Source organism: Corvus moneduloides, chromosome 2, assembly GCF_009650955.1.
Source record: "Corvus moneduloides isolate bCorMon1 chromosome 2, bCorMon1.pri, whole genome shotgun sequence".
NCBI lineage: Eukaryota > Metazoa > Chordata > Aves > Passeriformes > Corvidae > Corvus > Corvus moneduloides.
Window position 1 is genome coordinate 55583889 of NC_045477.1, and position 18830 is coordinate 55602718.

At 38.3% G+C, this 18830-nt stretch overlaps 1 protein-coding gene across 2 annotated transcripts in view; it reads left to right on the forward strand.

The window, feature by feature from the left end:
• The first annotated feature begins 2885 nt into the window (after positions 1-2885).
• RCBTB2 (RCC1 and BTB domain containing protein 2) overlaps positions 2886-18830 on the forward strand; it is a 32344-nt gene continuing 16399 nt past the window's right edge. The window contains exons 1-7 of one of the 2 annotated variants that reach the window (XM_032099750.1): positions 2887-2991; positions 11238-11298; positions 13222-13380; positions 13877-14027; positions 15124-15290; positions 15978-16136; positions 17198-17305. In XM_032099750.1, the coding sequence (XP_031955641.1) occupies positions 11260-11298; positions 13222-13380; positions 13877-14027; positions 15124-15290; positions 15978-16136; positions 17198-17305 (783 nt within the window). In that variant the 5' untranslated portion in view covers positions 2887-2991; positions 11238-11259. Of the gene's footprint in view, positions 2992-11237; positions 11299-13221; positions 13381-13876; positions 14028-15123; positions 15291-15977; positions 16137-17197; positions 17306-18830 lie in introns of both variants that reach the window. The other variant, XM_032099751.1, reaches the window with a different exon arrangement.

Consider the following 18830-nt stretch of genomic DNA (forward strand, 5'->3'; position numbering starts at 1 on the left):
TCTAGCTTCTGTCCTGTTTTCTCCTGTGTACATAGTATGATGTAACTCTGAAAGAAAACTGTTTTCAGAAGTTACATGGACATCACTAAAGTTTGTATTTCACAGACTAAAAAATAATTTAAAGCAAATTTTTCATAGGTAGAATCTAAGCAATGTAATCATGGAGGTAGTGGAACCTTAATTCTTTGCTCACTGAGACTAATAGTGAAACAGTATTTCTGTTAAAATATCTGGAAAAGATCAAAAAAGATTAATTAGGCTGAAAACCACTACTATTGAAGCCATAAAAAGAATGATACTCAAGGTGAAGAGGACCCAGAGATTATCTGTTGAAATGCTTACCTAAAATAAAAAGAACGAAGATTTACATTTCCATAATCATGATTTTTCAAAACTAGAAAAATCCTGATTTGTTGCAAACATAATGGGTAGTATCACAAAATCACAACAGAGATGGCACCTGAATATCAACAAAGACTTGTCAGCATCAACCTATCAGACATTACTGAATATAGAAGCAAAATAGATGGTTCTTCCTAGACTTGTTCTATCAGCCATGTGATATCTAACCTGTAGTCTGTTATTCCATTCTTAAAATATTTCATCCCTGCAATAAAGAACAGTGAACCTTAATGGCTTTTTAAAGGGAACTGAGCCACTAAAACTGCTCGAGTATTTTGAATTATTAGGTTATTGTGAAATAATCTTTTTATTAATCAACATTTATATGAAAGACACTTTGTTTTGATTAAAAACTGCTATTTGTTCCTATTTTAACTACAGGTTCTATACCTTTTATTGCAATTTTTTTTTTTTTTCATTTCCTGTACACGGAAACTATAATGGAGGTAACGATATAATCCTAAAAGTGGAAAGTACTTCAACAGGTCATCTGATAAATTTTCATTACATGAATTAGGATCAACAAAAGTTACTTTATTTTTGGTCTACAATTTCAAATCATGGAAACTACAACCTCACTGGGCAATCTATTCCCAACTTCCTTATTATCACTGTGAGAGCAGTTTTCCCTCTTGCCAAAGCTGAATCTCCTTTACTTCAGTTCTGTTCCTGATCATGCAGCGATCAAAAATTCTCCTTGCTCTTTGCAGTAGCATTTTCTCACAACTTGGCAATGTTTCTTTTCTGTCTTAAGATACTATTTTTGGATGCCCCAGTATGAGGTTTACCTGTTTTGCAATGATGTGATGCTACTGTATAAACTAAAATTAGACAGCCTTGCCGTGCACCATCAGTCCTTCCCGGCTTCATGTCCAACAAAAATGGAATGAATATCATCCTAGTCATTAACTGAAATACTGGAAGGACCTACAAACTGCTTGTAAAATGAGACAGGCAAATATTAGAATCACACAATCATAGAATAGTTTTGTTTTGGAAGGGACCTTTAAAGGTCATCTAGTCCAACCCCCCTGCAATGAGCATTCCTTTCCATTCCAATTCCTTTCCATTCATTGCTTCTGAGTTCTAAATTTGGCATTGCATTTAGGAAAGAAGAAAAACAACCCAGGGACAGTTCAAATGAAACGAAGAAAATGAGACAGGAGTTCAACAAATGGCATGTAAGAAAAGGCAGAAATAACTGGATCAGGTTTTCACTTGAAGGCATAAAAAATGGAGGCCACTTTCCACTTTCACTGTCAGAAATTTGTGCACCATTTCTGGTTTGAACTCCTGAGGTTTTAATTTCTCTCCACAGCTTCTTATAATGGCTTTTTTTCTTTCCATTAAATTAAAACGCCATTTGGTACCTAATATTTTCTCATTGTAAGGAACCTATAAACTGCAATTACCTTTAAACTGTTTTCAATAAGCTAAACAAATAATCCCTCTGTCTCTTATTTTCAAATCATTGATCATTTTCATTCACCATATCCCATTTTCAACGTCCCTATCAAAATGCATAGTAGCATTATGTGCAGCATCCTAATAGCTGGTCTAAAAAATACTAATTACTGGATGCAAATTTCCTTTTAATTACTGTTGATTCCAGTCTTGGCACATTCATGAATTAAATTAGCCTTTTTCACTTCTACATTCTCTGGCATTCAGCTGTTGTTCACTGAATTCAATCCTTAAGCTAAATGTTCCAGAATGCACTTTCTCTGCTCAGAGATCTACATCTATTGCTTCTAGATTTAAGGGCTTCACTGTATCAAACTGCATTTTGTTTCAGAGGATCGAATACACCACGTGTTCCACTGCTTCTAAGTGCGACCTTCAGCCTGATGCAGTACATAGCACTTCCATGAGCCAAATCGAGCATAACTTCTAGAAAAACATTGTTTTAAAATATGCATATTGTTTTAAAATACGCACTGAAGAATCAATACACAGCTCACAGCCCAAGATGAAACTTGTTCTAGGGGACAATTACTCTTTGCTTTACTTCCAGTCTGAAAATTAACAGCTTCAGCTTCCACTGGGTTTTGCTACCACTGTCTGCTTGGCTGAAATAATCACGTATATGATTATTCTTATACACTCATCTGAGATCCAGCAAGGTCAGGCTGAACGGGGCTCTGAGCCGCTTAGTCTAGAGGAAGATAGCCCAGCCTATGGTGGGGGGGGAGGGAACTGGATGATCTTTAAGGTTCCTGCCAAGCCAAACCATTCTGTGATTCTTTGATTCCGTGCATTGGGGAGCATGAATTTTCCCAAAGCAGCCATGTCATCACAAAGGGCCAGGCCCCGGGAGTGCTCCTGCCTCTCCCGCAGCTCTCCCCGGCAGCCAGCACTGCCCCTCTGCCGGGGAGCCCTACCCCCGCCGGGCTGGGAGGACAGCAGCCGCCGCTCTCCAGGATCCTGCTGCAGTGGGTGGACCCCTGGGAGGCGCCAGCCGCTTCCCTCCCCTTCCCCTCTCCCTCCCCGGCTCCGCGGTGAGGAGGCGCCTGAGCGCAGCAGCATCTTCCCTTGGCTCCCTGGAGCGGGGGGAGGAGCCGGGGCCGCCGCCGCCTGCGGGGAAGGAAGGTAAGCTGCGGAGTACGGGGGTGGGAAGGGGAGGGAAGGGGCTTGGCTCCCCCCCTTCTTTGTGCTTCCCTTCCCTGGGCGGCCGTCAGTGGGGAGCGGGGCTGGGGCAGGGCGCGGCCGCCCGTGCTGCGTGGGCTGGGCCGGGCTGGGGCTGCTCTCCCCGGGGCCTCGTTTCTCAGGCACCCGGTCTGTAAATGGCCGATAACGGGGACGGCGGTGTGTCTGTCTGTCTGTGTCTGTGTGTCTGTCTGTGTGTGCTCCACTTCCGTCAGTTCTCATCTGTGTGGTGGCGGTGCGCGCTGCCCGCAGGTGCGCAGAGGTGTGATGGTGGTGGCGGCACTACGGACGAGCTGAGCTTGGCGACCGCTTACGGTTTTAAGGAAAACAAGGGATACTTTGGAAACCAAGCATCGTTTATTTATTGTGTGGGAGATGGGAGGATTTCGTGGCGTTTCCTTGTGCAGGTGAAATTCTAATATCAGGCACAGTCAGCAAAGAGGTTTTACTCAGGTTATGAATGGGGTGAGGTCTGTAGGAAGTGATGCTTGTGCACCATCAGAAACCATTTGGGCTGATGAATCAATGCGCCTTTCAGTACATGAAGGGAACTTGCAGGAAAGATAGGGCAAGACTATTTACAAGAGAATGTAGTGACAGGACAAGGGGGAACGGGTTCAAATTGAAAGGGAGTACATCAGATGTTAGGAAAAAATCTTCACTGTGATTGGTAAGGTACTGGAACAGGTTGCCCAGAGATACTATGGATGTCCCATCCCTGGAGGTGTTCAAGGCCATGTTGGATGGAGCTCTGAGAAACCTGGTCTAGTGGAAGGTGTCGCTGCTCATGGTAGGGGTTGGAATGAGATGATCTTTAAGGTCCCTTCCAACCCAAATCATTTTATGATTCCATGTTGGAGGATGTGAAAGCAAACACAGGGTAAAGGAAACATTTAGAAACGATCATCCTGCTCAGTGTTGATAGAAGAGATAATACTGTCCTGGTATAGGAAATAAATGTGACAGAATTATGCAGGATGTGAATGATGTGACAAACTGTAAAATAGCAGAAAGAGATTCTGTGGATAAAGAGTCACTTCTTTGAAAGAAGAAAATTATAAGAGCTTTTGATGATGTCTGCTATAGACCATGGGAGTTGGATTTGTATAAGAATATTGCTTACTGAGAGAAGCTGTTCAGGAATTATGTCACAGATGGATTTCTTTCTTAGACTGTAGAATCACAGAATGATTTGGGTTTGAAGGGACCTTAAAGATCATCTGGTTCCAACATCCCTGCCATGGGCAGGATTGCCATTCACTAGACCAGGTTGCGCCTGGCCCCATACCGTGGCTTTGAACACTGCCAGGGACGAGGCACCCACAACTTTTCTTGGCAAACTCTTTGTGCCCTCACCGCCATCTGAGTAAAGAATTGCTTCCTAGGATCTAATCTGATTCTGTCCTCTTGCAGTTTAAAGCCATTCCCCCTTGTCATATCAATATCTGCCTGTGTAAAAAGTGACTCTCCCTCTTTCTTATAAGCCCCCTTTAAGTACTAAAAGGCCACAATGAGGTCTCCCTGGAACCTCTTCCTCTCCAGGCTGAACAACCAACAGATATAGATGATGGCATCATTTAGACATGCAGTAATCCAGATGATCTTACATGCAACTGCTGTAAACTTGCCAAATAAGCACTGAATTGTCTTAGACTTGCTCTCAATTAAGCAGTGTGAAAATTCTGGGAAAAGGTGGTTCGTTAGTCAGCTTGGGGTCTTGGATCACAGTTTTAATTAGATTAAATAAATAGAAATAAAATAGGTGACTAGAGAGGTTTGAAATTCTTAGTTTTAGAAGGGCAAACTTGGAAAAATCAAGAGGATTAATTAGTGGTGTTGGTTGTACAGGAGTCCTGAGGGCCCTAGAAATAAAGAAGGTAGACAGCTGTATTATGCCATAGGTAGAATTCATTTGGAATTTACATCCAAAAAAATTTTAAGAAAGGTCTATTGAAAACAACTTCTAACCATGAAAAAGGATTTTAGAAATAAAGACTAGGAAAAGGATAGTTAACTAAAGTGAAAATGAAGAGGTAAATTGTCAATTTCACAGTAAGAATTGGCAAAAGTAATTCTGAGTTAGTTATAGACAATTGTTTTTTTAAGCTTCTTTAATCATGTAAGTGAAAACAGTAATAGAAATAAGACCTCTGAGTGATAAAGTTGAGGTAAAATGGCCTTGGCATCGTGATGCATATCATGTTGCAGTTTGGAGGAGGCTACTGCAGTGGGTAGACTTAATGTTAGATGCTCAAACTTTTACCTTGAAAGAATGAGATTTTGTCTCTTAATTATTTTTTAAGGATTGGGAAACCTCTGTGTGTTATGTCTGATCCAATGCTCTTGCCACTTAATGTTCAGCAGTTCCACTATCAGAAGACTGGAACAGTACATTTGGGTATTTAACAGTCATTTACTGGTAGAGGAAGTGGGGTAACTTTTCTTTCACATACACATTCTATTTACCATTTTGTCTCTCTTACATAACATGCACTATCCTTGTACGCAGACAGCATTAAGAGTTTTAAAGATCAGAGTTCTTAGCTCCAGGTATATAATACCTGTGGTGTGTGTATGTGTATAATCTATAGTATTTTTACATATGCATTTATGTAGATGTGTGTTTGATGTATATACCTAGTTAAATTCTGACTTTGTCAGGCTCCCACATGCAGGTACAATGCCACCTGACATCTGAAGCTGGTACATGTTTTATCCTGAACAACTGACCTGTTGGTGCTTCTTAAGTTCTTAAAGCTTCAATATTTCCTGTACTACAATTTCTTAAATTTATAAAAAATAGTTGAGTTTTTTGTGTATTTATTGCATTATTTTGAATTGTTTTGTTCTGTTGCATAGTCAGTATTTTTAAGAAAGTTTTTTTTTCTTAAACTGAATCTTCGGATTAATTTTGTTTCCCTAAAGCTGGTTCCGTGGCCTCTCATGTTGGAAGGTCAAAATGAAGATAAGTTTTCAATTCTACCAAATCAGTTGTATGGTAAATGAAGTTTTATGTAGAATATAAAGTAGGCAAGAGCCAACAATTGCATCAGTTGTATTTTGTTTGTGTGTCTGTATGGATTACAGGAAATGAAGTGTATGTAGAGCTTGGCTAACAATTCAGCAAAGAGAAGGAACTTCTCAGGTTAATTTTCTGAAGATCTTGGATTAACCACATCAAAATTGTGAACAGATGCTTTTCTATAGCATCTCAGGTTAGATTTAGGATACATTAGATTACATTAGGTTAGATTTTGATGCAGGAATGACATCTTGTTCCCAGGAGACTGTCTGACAAAATGTTTGATTATTTTATTGATGATCTCAAGGTCTGGAGATAATGCTCATTTTATTTTTTTCCTTTTACTGGAGAAGTAAACCACTAATTATGTGAAAATGACTCCAGCACTGAAAGTAGTTCTTGCATTGTTTCCATGATCTGAAACACTTGTTTGCCTCCAAAAGGTATTTTTGCAAGTGTAGAAAGAAGTGTAAATACTTTTAAGTGAAAATGTGTTTAGATTGACATTTTCTTAGCAGGCTTTTTTAGCTGCTGACTTTGACATTTCAATAAGTCTACTGGAGGCTTAATTTTTTTATAAACATTACTATTTTCTTGTCTTTGTATTTCTGCCTTTCATTTGTTTGTTGTATAGCTTCTCCTTCTTAGTAGTTGCCAGCCACTTTCTTCAAATCTTTTTTTTTAAGTCAAGTAGATGGATAGCCAAAGCTGTGGGGTTATTTTTTCAGATTGACTATAGGGTTTGTAGCATGAGAAAAGAATTTGGGATTATTTTTTTATTTCTGCTTTAAGTATTTTCCTTCTGGTATATGATGATGACTTTTTCCAGTTGCTTCCACTCTTTTTTCTGGCTGGTCAACAATCCACTATTCTATATCAATGATATTCATTTCTAAGGGGGAAAAAGTAACTGATGTAGGAATAAGAAAAATTAAGAAACTTAATATGAGCGCTTGTCTTACCACCACTTAGGATATGCATTCTGCATATGAACCTCTGGAAATGTCAGTTGGGTCATGCTGGAGGTCCATCCCTGGAACTGGATGTCCACCTGGAACAGGTGGAACTGGATGTCATGCCAGAAGAGAGGTGGTGTCTGACAAGATGCTTTTGACTGAAGTTTTGCCTCTGGAGATGGAGCCAATAAAGAGTTTCTTGGATCTAGCCTCTAAACCGTGTGTTGATTTGCTTCTGTAATGCATAGGCACGCAGTGGAACTTGTGTCAGGAGCAAAGAATTCAGAGTCTGGTGTCATAAAGCAAGAAGGGAAAGAGAGAAGATGATGCTTTAGTTGGAGTTAGTTTTTTGAACAACCACTCACTGTTTCTGAAGGTCTGCAATTTCTTGATAGTGGAAAATGACACATCAGTGGAAGAATGAATGACAAGCTGAGTTCTGTCAATTTATTGTCAGCACTGGGTGTAGTACTGACATCTCACTGTACATGAAGAAGGAAGATAATTTTGAAAAGAGTCTTCCTAGAAGGGAATGTGACCTGTTCAATAGGAGTACATGTTGGCAGTATTGCTGATCTGATCTCTCCTGCAAAATTGCTTGGACAAGTCAGCATCATGTCATGACTATTCTGGTAGGAAACTGCTGAGAAATCAGGAATATCAGAGGAGATTAGGTTCCTTTTCTAAAAGTGTCATCAAGTCCCTTTTCTCTGTGACTGTTTCTTCCTAATCTTTCCTAAGCTTGTGGTTAGAGTCCTTGGGGAAGAAGCTGCAGACAGACCTTTGATTCAGCAGATGAGATTCATAAATGCCCAAGTTAAGTGGGAGGAAGTATTAAGTGGAGTTCTGAAAATTTTTGTTTGCTTGCCAAGTTCCTAGAGAGAGAATCTACAAGAATGTTTACATTCAGATGAGTCAGTGAACCTGTTTAAATATTTAGGGTTAAATGGTCTTGGCCTGCTAATAGAGCTTGGCTATTAGGATTAGTATTTATGTTCCTTAACTCAATCTTATCAGAAACGTGTGTGCCTTACCCAAAGGCCTATTGTGGCTGGACCAAAATAAGTGTCAAGCCTTTCAGCTTCCAAAACCAAAACTCAGACTGCCAGAGTATGCTGTCCAGATTCTTAATTGTACTTGGATTCCAGATAAGAGATTTGTGGAAGTTCGGTATAAATATTTTTTGTATCAAAAGGCTGTGCACGTCCTCAAGAAATGGATGTTTACAATAGTGTTATCTCCTTTAGAGCTGCACTGGGGAATTTTTTGGGGAAACACAGCTAGTGAAAATTATAAAAAGTTTTCATGCATGAGAAATATTTCTTGCTTGTCTTTTCACTTTCTAAAGTGAGTATTGCATTTTTTTTTAAATGTAGTGGCTAGCTATTTCTAAGTAAGGGGTTTTAGCAGTTATGCACGTATTATAAGATTTAGTAGATGAACAAACCCAGTAAGTCATCTAAAATAACTAAGATATGTTTTTCTCCTGTACCTGATTTACTCAAATATACAGGTTTTTGTCTTTCCATTTTTTGATGAAAATACTGGTTTTTTCTTTGCTTGACTGTATTCACAATGGTTATTTTTCTGGAGGAAAATTCTTGCAAGTAGGCCAATATGAGTCATTGCTAGTATTTTAAAGGTATATGGATAAGAATGGTTCTTAAACAGGCCTAATTTTTTTTCCGTCTATTTTTGGGATCCCCAGGTGGATATATACTCTTAAATCAATTACAGGTTTTTAAAAAGAACAGCTTTGCAGATACAACTATGTGGCACTCAGTATGTACTTTTATTAGAAGACATGAATCTGAATAAAAGAATAAACTGGCATAATTTTAGTCACCCCATGTGCTCCTATGGGGTTGCTCAGAAATAAGGTGTCCTTGTTTGCAGTGTAAATTGAAAATGCATTTGCAGGGTAATTTTCTTGTCGTTTTAGATAAGATGAAGCATGTTCTAACTTTTGAGTTGTGAGGGCATGTAACTGATCTTTGTTCTTGAAAAGCTGGAACAAAATTGTGCGGAATCTGAAAAGTGGTGAAGTGGAGCACCTTCTATTAGGTAACTGAGGTGGTTAGATCCTGATGTATCTTTATACTAACAAATCAACTGCTTTTAAAGTCAAACTATGCATTTGTCTGAACAGATGCAATTGAAGAGAAGTACTAGAACCTGAAGAATCATGGGTATCAGTTTTGTATCAAGTGGCTTGAGGAAGGAAATACGGAATTCTACATTTGTTTAACCTAGAAAATTCATAGTTAGTAATTATTCCCTTGGGGGCCTGAGTGTAGGCTAAGGATGCCCAAGAAGTGGGTAACATATGTCAGCATTGCTAGGGAATGCTGGAAATGGATGCTGCAAAATATTGGATAGCCTCGATAATCAGTTTCACAGTAGGACTACTGGCATACTTGAAATTAAATGCTTCCAACCAGTTCAGTAGTACAGGCAAAGGCCTTGATTAGGCATATTGTTTCTACTTCAAAGAGAGATAATGTGCACAAAATTAACTGGTTGCATTCTTGATGTTTGAACAAGTATGTTGAAGAAAACAAGAAACTGCTTAACCGCAAGAGTTCAGCAAGTTGCCGCATTTCCATGAAGGTGTGAAGCTTGATAAATGGCTGTGTGTTCTTATTCAGGGCTCTGCTCAGCTGCCCAGGCAGAACTGTCTGGTGCCATTTAGTTCTTAGCTGCTGCTCGAGCTTGGCATGGATACATGGATATCCCATGGGTCCTGTATCGTATCCGCCAGCGCCGTTCAGTGTCGGGGATCCCAAGGTCATCTCAAATAGCAGCAGGTGCTGACGTGGAGGCAACTGAGTCAGCCCTTGAGTCTTTTCCAGTTGAAGGGAAATATAACTTAGCTTCTAGTTATTTCAGTTTGCTGTGTGTTTGAGCCTTGAGCTCAAAGTCAATGTGGACTTTCACAGGAGCTGAATTCATCATTTAAAGTCTCAAACTAGGTGTATAAAATACACTCTGTGTGTGTAGATTTGTGGGTTTTGTTGAAGCTTAAGCTTAACAGTTGTGCATATTCAGTGGTCGAGCTGCAGTAGTTGTTCAGGTTTTCATTTGTTTCAGGAAAATAATTTTTGTTTGTTTATTCAGTAAATTACATTGTATTTGTTGAATTATTAACATTTATAATACTTAAGTCATACTAATTTGAGGTATTTTGTGTCATTGGATTAGGTCTTATGGCGTGAAGTCTCACATAAGAGACATGTTTAGTAGTAAGGTAGTTTCATGCAGCTACATTTGATACTTATTTTAGTGTGGTATTACTCTGAAAATTAACTCAGTGAAACAGTAACTTGTTTGTTGGATGTTATTCTGCCTGTTGGATGTTATTCTGCCTGTAGTCAGAATTTTACAGACATGTAATTTTATGTAAGAAGTAAACAGATTTTTAGCTATGTCTGAACCAATGTACCTCAAAGAAAATGATGTGTACAACTTCCATAATTGTTCGGTGAAAGTGGCTTGTACAGCTTCAGAGCTGCTTCTCATTTTTGTAGTTTTATTGAAAACAGAGTTGCATGGCTTTATGTTAGGCAATAATTTTAGGATAGTAGAGTTGTGCATATTTGTGAAGAAACATCTGGTCTGAAAATCTGTTTCTATTGATAATGTACGTTGTAGAAATTATACAGGTAATTTACAGAGCTGACAATATTTTCTGAAGTAGAATGAATTTTTTAGGAGGTCTCAGTAAACCTGAAAAGACACAAATGTTTTTCTAACATTGGTTTCAGAATGGAACTGGAATAAGAGCATTTGAAAGCTTAAGCCAGAAATTGAATTCTCTGAGGTGTGCTTTTTCTTTGCTGAAAGAAATGTCTTAAAGCATTCTGTCAGCAACGTTTTCGATTTATTTTTACTGCAATAAAAGGGCGTTGGAGTATGGTGCTCATAAAACATCTTTCTTTCCAATCACAATCTGATTGATTTTCCTACTTGTTTTAAAAGAAATATTTTGTCCAATGATTAGTATTTTAGGTAAGAATACAGAAGAGCAGGGTCTGCCTAACTGATCATTGTACAATTGTGTATAAAAGCAAAACTGAGTGAGCTTTGTATTTCTTGTTTTCTCACCCTAAAGAAGAAGATAGTTCTGGCTTAATATTAAGTGTGTATAGTTTCAGAAAGTATTGTTGCAGCAAAATGATATGATGATTTTAACCACAGTTCTCTCTCTGCAGGGGGACACAAATACAAATCCATATGGAGGATGAACCTCCTCCTCAAGGAGTCAGTGCCAAGGTCAGAGTGTTGATTTGTATTGAGAATTCTGTACTGCTCTGCTCAAAAGGTTCCATTTAGCAGTAGCTTAGTACATGCAAGTAGTTTTCAAGGTGGACAGAAAACAAAAGCTATAGGTAGAAGCAATGATACTAGCAGAAGAAATCTCGCTTAAGTCATCCACAAAATATAAGAAGAACAATATATTCATACAGCATCTGAGATTCATGTCTAAGTCTGCCTTTCGTGACTTTGTGCAATATAATGAGGGAACTGGTCACTTATGGGATATAAATATTGGTAGGCTAAGAGTTCAAGCTGGTTTTCATATTTTTGAAATAAAATATAATGTAGAAGTGTATGAAGGGAGAAAGTCTTGAAAGGTGAAAGAATATCTCTTACTGAGTTGAGTGTAAGTAATAATTCCAGAGACAGAATTTAGATTATGGATACTTTTTTGTCTGATAAAGTTTTGGTTCTTTCTGTTTTTTAAAAAAAGATCAGTATCATAAGTATTTCCTTGAGTGCTTTTTATAAGAGTAGTTGGGGATTTTTTCTTTCAGTGTATTATTTTAGTGTTAAGAAATGCTACAGTTCAGGGGTTTTTTTAACCTGTTAATTATGAGGGCAGGACATGAATGCTTTGTAGAGTGAGGTTACAGGAAAAACAACTTTTCTATTTAAGAGGAATGGGTTCTGACCCACTGAGCACTTGGAATTTAGAGCCCACATTGTAAAGAAACCTATATGTTATTCCAATAAAGGAATCTGTAAAATTTAAGGACATCCTGACTGTCTTTTTGAATCTCAGACTTCTTCAGTCATGAGCAGAAGTGGGATGCAGTTTTGTTGATGCAGTTGGAAGAGTAGTCTGTGATGCTTTCAGTATTTATCCATATCTTAAGAGGGCCTAAAATTCTCTGTAGAATAAATGGTAGCCTCTTGACATAGAAAAATTACTCTGCAAACAGCAGATGAACGAAGACTGATTCCATATGGATTCTGGTCCTTCGTCCCTTATGACCCTGCTATGTGTCACAGAGAACAGCATTTGCTAGGATTAGCTTGGACCTACTTGCTCACTGACTTATTTCATAACATAATGTCTGTTTGTCCAGTTGCCTGCTGCTAAGCCTATTGTGTCAGCAGAATCTTACTTCCCTTTCACTTGCCAATTTGGCTGAAGTTGGTCAGTTATTTGCTGTGAGGAGATGGGGAAAGGACTGGTGTGATCAAAACCACAACTTTTTTTCCTGTGAAGATGGCCAATCCTTCTTTCCCCTCCTCAGAAGTATATAATAAAGAAATGTGTGATTAACTGCTATTTGTCTAAAGAATTTAATTTAGGATTAATTTAGGGTTTCAGTTTTGGATTTCTAATATTATGTTTGTGTATATTTTTTCATAGTAAGTGATACTAATTGAAAAATTCTTAAGGCTGATATAACATGCTTCTGACTCCAAACTAGAATTTATTCACATCTTTGTATGAGTTGGAGGTAGAAAAAATACATACATGAGAACAAATATGCGTATTTCTCAAAGGTAAGTGTATTCTTGGGCAGACTTCTTTTATGGTTTCTTATTTTAACAACAATTGTAGCACCAGGGGAAAAGACACAGGTTTCAAATTTTGAATATAGACTTTACACTTTATATTGGAATCCTGTACATTGAATTCTGTAAGATAGCACTTAAGTTGTATGAATGTAGTCAACCGTTTAACTTCTTACATGGTACTTTTCTCCATTAATATAGATCCTTTCTTTCTAGATCATGATATATTTTGTTTGTTTATTTAATGTCTTCCTTTCAAGTATTGTAGAATTAAAATACTGGTTTGTGGCTGAAAAAGGAGGTGGTGGTATTTATCTAATTTTTTACTATGCAAAGGCATACATTTCTCTCTGTGCAAGTATTTGATAGCATTTTTTATAATACCAGGCCTTGGAGGCAACACTGTTGTCAGCCCTGAAGATGCTGGATGTTGGGAAATGGCCGATCTTTTCTCTGTGTTCCCCAGAAGAGCTCAAGTTAATTCGCCAAGCCTGTGTATTTGGCAGTGCTGGTAATGAAGTGTTGTATGCAACTGAGAATGATGAGGTAATTGTCCAAGAGTGTGTATGAACATGACATGTTTAATCAGTTATGTATCAAGTTATTCTGAAGGCCAGCAGTAGGATAGTACACCTAGAGAAAGTACCTAGAGAAAGTTGCATGCAAAAATGTCTGATTGTTTCATTTGCTACTGAAACATTTTCAATTTAAATTAAAGGCTTCCTACCACTGTCACAGAACAGAGAAGATGGAGTTAGACATTTGTTGCAAGTGCATAGTGACAGGATGAGAAGCTGTGGACACAAACTGCAAGATGGGAAGTTCTGATTCAATACTAGGATAAAAATTGCCGTAAGAGGGGTTAAATCCTGAAGGAGTTGCAAGATTTGTTTTCCTTGGAGCTGTTCTAGAATCTTTTGGACATGGCCTTGAGTCAACTATCTGTTTAGATCTTTGCTGAGCATGAGGGTGGACTAGTTGACCTTTGGAGGACGTTTTCCATTGCAACCTAAATTATGAGTCTGTGATTCTTTTATGACAGGTTTTTGTGCTTGGCATGAACTGCAGTGGCTGTTTGGGAACAGGAGACATGCAGAGCACTATAGAACCACGGAGGTTAGATTCCCTGTGTGGCAAAAAGATAGCCTGCCTGAGTTATGGAAGTGGCCCTCATGTTGTTCTTGCTACAGAAGGTAAAGTATGATCTGAATATTGTTTTTTCAGAGAGTCCACTTAAATTCATCCAGCAGGTGTGAAAAGTCTGGGCTGATAATGTGTGAGAGAGAGTTGAGATAAGTATTCTGGACTGTTAAGTCCAGTGTATTTTCATTGGCAAATATGACATGTCAGCTTTTTATTTTTAGAAGTTTTTCAAACCCTACTTTGATCTTGTTACTACTTCAGTTACTACTATTCAGTTGCGTTCCATCATTTTCTCCAGTCTTCACGGCAGACCATTCTACTTGCTTTTTTAATGTATGCATCTGTATTCCTCTGAGCTCTGTTGCTGGCAGATCTCACTGACACACTCATACTCCTTACTCTGATGATGAAGTACTGCCAAAGAGCAGATCCAGAACTGATCCTTGATGATTTTTCTTCATAACTCCATTTGCATTAATAGCCTTTTTTAACTTGCCTTTTAGAGGGCTGTGATACGTTACACAATTCTTGTGTTAATTATTGTCATTTCCACTTTGCTGTATATTTCTGTGCCGTATGTTTCATGTGTTTACTGAAATTTGTATTCACATGTTGGTGAACTGAAGAAAAGGTTGATTGCTGTTGACAAGATAAAGTAATTAGACTTAACCAGTTCTTACAGAAAAGTATTGGTTTAGTGTAGCATTTTTTGCCTTTATAGTTCTTAGGGAATATGCATATTGTCAGGGAATGAAAGCTTATTATTTGAATTTTCCAAAATGGGAAGCAGTGCCAGGGCATAGACAAAAATTCTAATCAATTGTCAGTAACAAAGAAATTTAAATGGGGACTCTGAGCGTCGTTTCATCCTTTTCTCTTCTGTATTGCACCATCCCTTTTCTTGCAGAAATACGTTTTCCTTTACTATGATTATGGTGATACTATCCTTTTGGATTTGTGGTTAACACTGTGAGAAGGTAGCATTGTTACACCCATGGGCTGAAGAGCCCCAAAGGACATGTATCTATTTAGACACTTAAGTATGCATATTGTTATTGAATTTGACTTTTTAGTTTGTAATTTTATGTTGTGTACTCGTTGGAGAAACAGAGATTTTTCAGCCAGCTCTTTACGTTTTTCTTGTAGAAGGAGAAGTGTATACATGGGGTCATAATGCTTATAGTCAGCTGGGCAATGGTACAACAAATCATGGTTTCATTCCCTGTCAAGTCTCTACTAACCTGGTGAACAAGAAAGTCATTGAAGTTGCATGTGGCTCTCACCATTCTATGGTGTTAACATCTGACGGAGAGGTGAGTGTAGTGAGAATAAATACCTGTTTTCTCTTAGTGGAATTCACATATGTGAGAAACAGGAGAACACTCTGCACCTGTAGCATTAGACCTTGCTTCTTGCAATCCTCACAGTGCTGATGCAACACAAATGTTCCAAAAATATTGAAACTTGTTAGGGTGTAGCTGCTTTGAAGTTCATGCAGAACGTTGATTTTGTGTCGCATCTGCTTGTAATAACAAATTATGCAGCCAGTTCCTTCCTATGCTATACTCTACTTTAAATGCTTAATGGCATTAAAGCTGATGTTAACGTAAATCACATTCACTGTAAGGAATTCTACCTGCCAAAGTAGAAAGTTTCCTGGAATTTGCCTTGAGGTGCCATTTGTGCCACTTAGCTATTCTACTTTGGATTCTGGAAGAGTAGCAATGGATTCTTCCAGCATTAACTGCAGCCATCATCTTTCCTCTTGCCTTTGTGTGGAGGAACATAAAGGAATGGAATATATAAATACTTAGATTGGCATGTTTTTGTTAGAAACAGTTCAGTTGTAAACCTATGTGTCTTCCTAGGTCTGCAAAACAATGCATCCACTTGCACATACAAAATGAAATTTTTTCTGCATACAGCTTTTTTCTCTCTTGAATATGTACTTTGAACTCTACATTATAAAGCCATCCTTGATGACAATTCTTTTGCAACAGGTATACACATGGGGTTATAATAACTCGGGCCAGGTTGGATCTGGTTCAACAGCAAATCAACCAATTCCTCGAAGAGTTACCAGCTGTCTGCAGAATAAAATAGTAGTTAATATAGCTTGTGGACAGATGTGCTCTATGGCTGTGGTGGAAAATGGAGAGGTAAGAAATTTTAAGTGAATATTTGAACTGAATTTTATTTTGTATAATAACTTGGCATGTAGATAATTTCAAGCCTGGTAGTAATGAGCTATTATTCTGAAAGAAGGTTTACCCTTCCAGACTCCCTCAGGGGTAGCTGCTTATACTGCTCATAAAAACCTTTGTTTTTATACCACTGCTGTCTTTAGCATTCATAGACAAATAAATTATTGTCTATACTAGAATCTTAAGTGTTGTGTGTGAGAGTAATCAGTGAATGTGAGAATAATCACTGAATGATATTTTAATTTTCAGTGCTCATATACACACATCTTAAGAGAAAACAAAGAAAATAAAAGTACATTGCATATATTTGTTGTACGGGAGTACCTGTTGAATCTCTCTCATACTTTTTTGTCCTCTTTGCAAAGACACAAGGAGGTTGTAGAGTTCTTCATTTTGTTCATATAAGCTGATGGTGTTGGGCAGCATACATCCTTGCTAGCTCCATTTCTCCAAACACTTGAGTTTAGAACTGAGTAGCTATTGACTGTTTGCAGTAGAACATACGTCACTGAAATTACCAGAGCTCAGTATTGTCCCTTTTTCTTATGTCTGGCATAAAGCTGCCTACTCAAACTGTTGTGCATAGCTTCCAGTTTATACTTGTTCTAGTGTGTTTTCTGTTAGAAGATTTTGGAATGAGAAATTAGCTCTTTGAAGAAGGGAAGTATTATGCTGGATTTGCTCTGTGCTGGCAGGCAGCCATATGAATCACTGAATTTCTGTTCTTCATATTAAAATATTGTAGTCCTACATAATCTAACTCTTAAAGAGCATGAGTATGGAAGTTTAGAATTCTAGATGAACATGTAACTGGCATTTTAAAGAGAAACGTGTATATATGTGTTTATATAGGTAGGTATATGTGATCGTCTGTGTGTATCTACATATAAAGTACTAAAATATGGGGTGAGAAAGATTGAAGAAAATTACTATTATTCAAACTTTGAAGCAGTTGTATTGCTTTCAAAAGAAGTGAATAGTAGCAACCAGTTAAAAGTCCCTGTCTCTGTTTTAAGGTCTATGTCTGGGGGTACAATGGGAATGGCCAGCTGGGGCTGGGCAGCAGCGGCAACCAGCCCACGCCGTGCCGGATCGCAGCCCTGCAGGGCATTCGTGTGCAGCGGGTACGTGTGTGCTGCTCCACCTCAAACCCTCTAGGAACCTCTGCAAGTGTCCTATAGGCAGCATATGCTGCCTTTGAAGGAGGTAGCCCTTTGTTTCAAGTGACGTCAGAATGAAAAACACGTGTCCTAAAATGGACCTCCGCCAACAGGGGAGAAACTGTGACCCTGTGGAGTTCAGTGGGAATTTTGCCTTTGACTTCCATGAGGTCAGGATTTTACTTAAAGAGGACTAGACCATTAGAAATGTTTGTTTTGGTTTTTTTCTTCCTTGTGAAAATTAATTTAAAAAAAAAATCCTGTTATTTTAGTAGATAACAGTCTTTCCAGGATGTTCCATTCTTCATTAACCCCGCCTTCTTTTCTGGAAAAATGCCACAGTTTAGCATTTTGTCTGTCTTGCAGACTGAATTTCCCTTTCAGAACTGCACTCCAGCCACACTGACTTACTGGTGTTTGGAGTCTGAACAAATTACCTCCCACTGCATTTGGCTAACATTTGGTATGATTCCATGGTTAGTCTTGACCTTTGGAGGTTATTGCACTTTACCAAATAGTGGGGCTGCCACCAGTGTAACTAGCAAACTGATAACTTCTTTTGGCTAATAAGAAGTATGCAAATGGACTGCAGGACTGATACTGGAAGTCTTTCATTGATTTATGCAAAAAAGAGGATACTGTCAGGAAAATGATACAAACATTGGTTTTGCAACCCAGTGAAAATTTGCAAGAGTGTTTTGAACTTTGGATCGTATTTATTGCATTTACTCAGGGAAGCTGTGGATTTTTAAAGTCTTTTAAAAGAAACTCATTTAATTACATCATTTTACATTCAGTGCCTAGGATGTAAACAGTAGCTTTGCTGGTAGCAACTGGTGTTGGATAGTAATATAATAAAGTGAGTATTATGTTCCCCTGTATTTATTCTTCTATTTAGAGAGTGCTCCAGCAAGTTTGGCTTAGATTCTATTTCCATCCACTTCATTTACTTGATATTGATTAATACCATGCTGTAGATCTTTCTCTTTAAGTAAATAACTTAAAGGTTTATTTAATTTAAATTACATCACATGCTTCATGGATGTCAGTGGGGTATATGTAGTTATGGTAGATCTGCTTTGCAGGTCATATAAAGATAGGTGAGCTAGTTTTGAACAATGTAAATTGGTTTTTGATAGCCATCTATCTCTACTAAGTTACACTAACTCCTGCAGAGCAAGACTGTTGCTGGTAGTGTTGCCACTGTGTATCTGTCTGTATGTGAGGCATGTGCTGCATATGTAAAGTGGACTTTTGAACAATCCGATGTGAGGTTCCTGGGGAGGCAGCTCAGCAGGACCAAGAGGGTTTCCCGCTAGAGGTTATGAGTTGACACAGTTGTGTGCTGCCATCAAAATGGAGAGTTTTGTCTCTTCCCTCTCTTTCCTGGCAGATTGCTCTTGTTGCTTACCTTGTGTGGTCCTTAGACCCTACTGTGAGAGTTTTCTTCCAGTGATGTAAGTTTAGAGAATGGCCTGGGTTGGAAGGG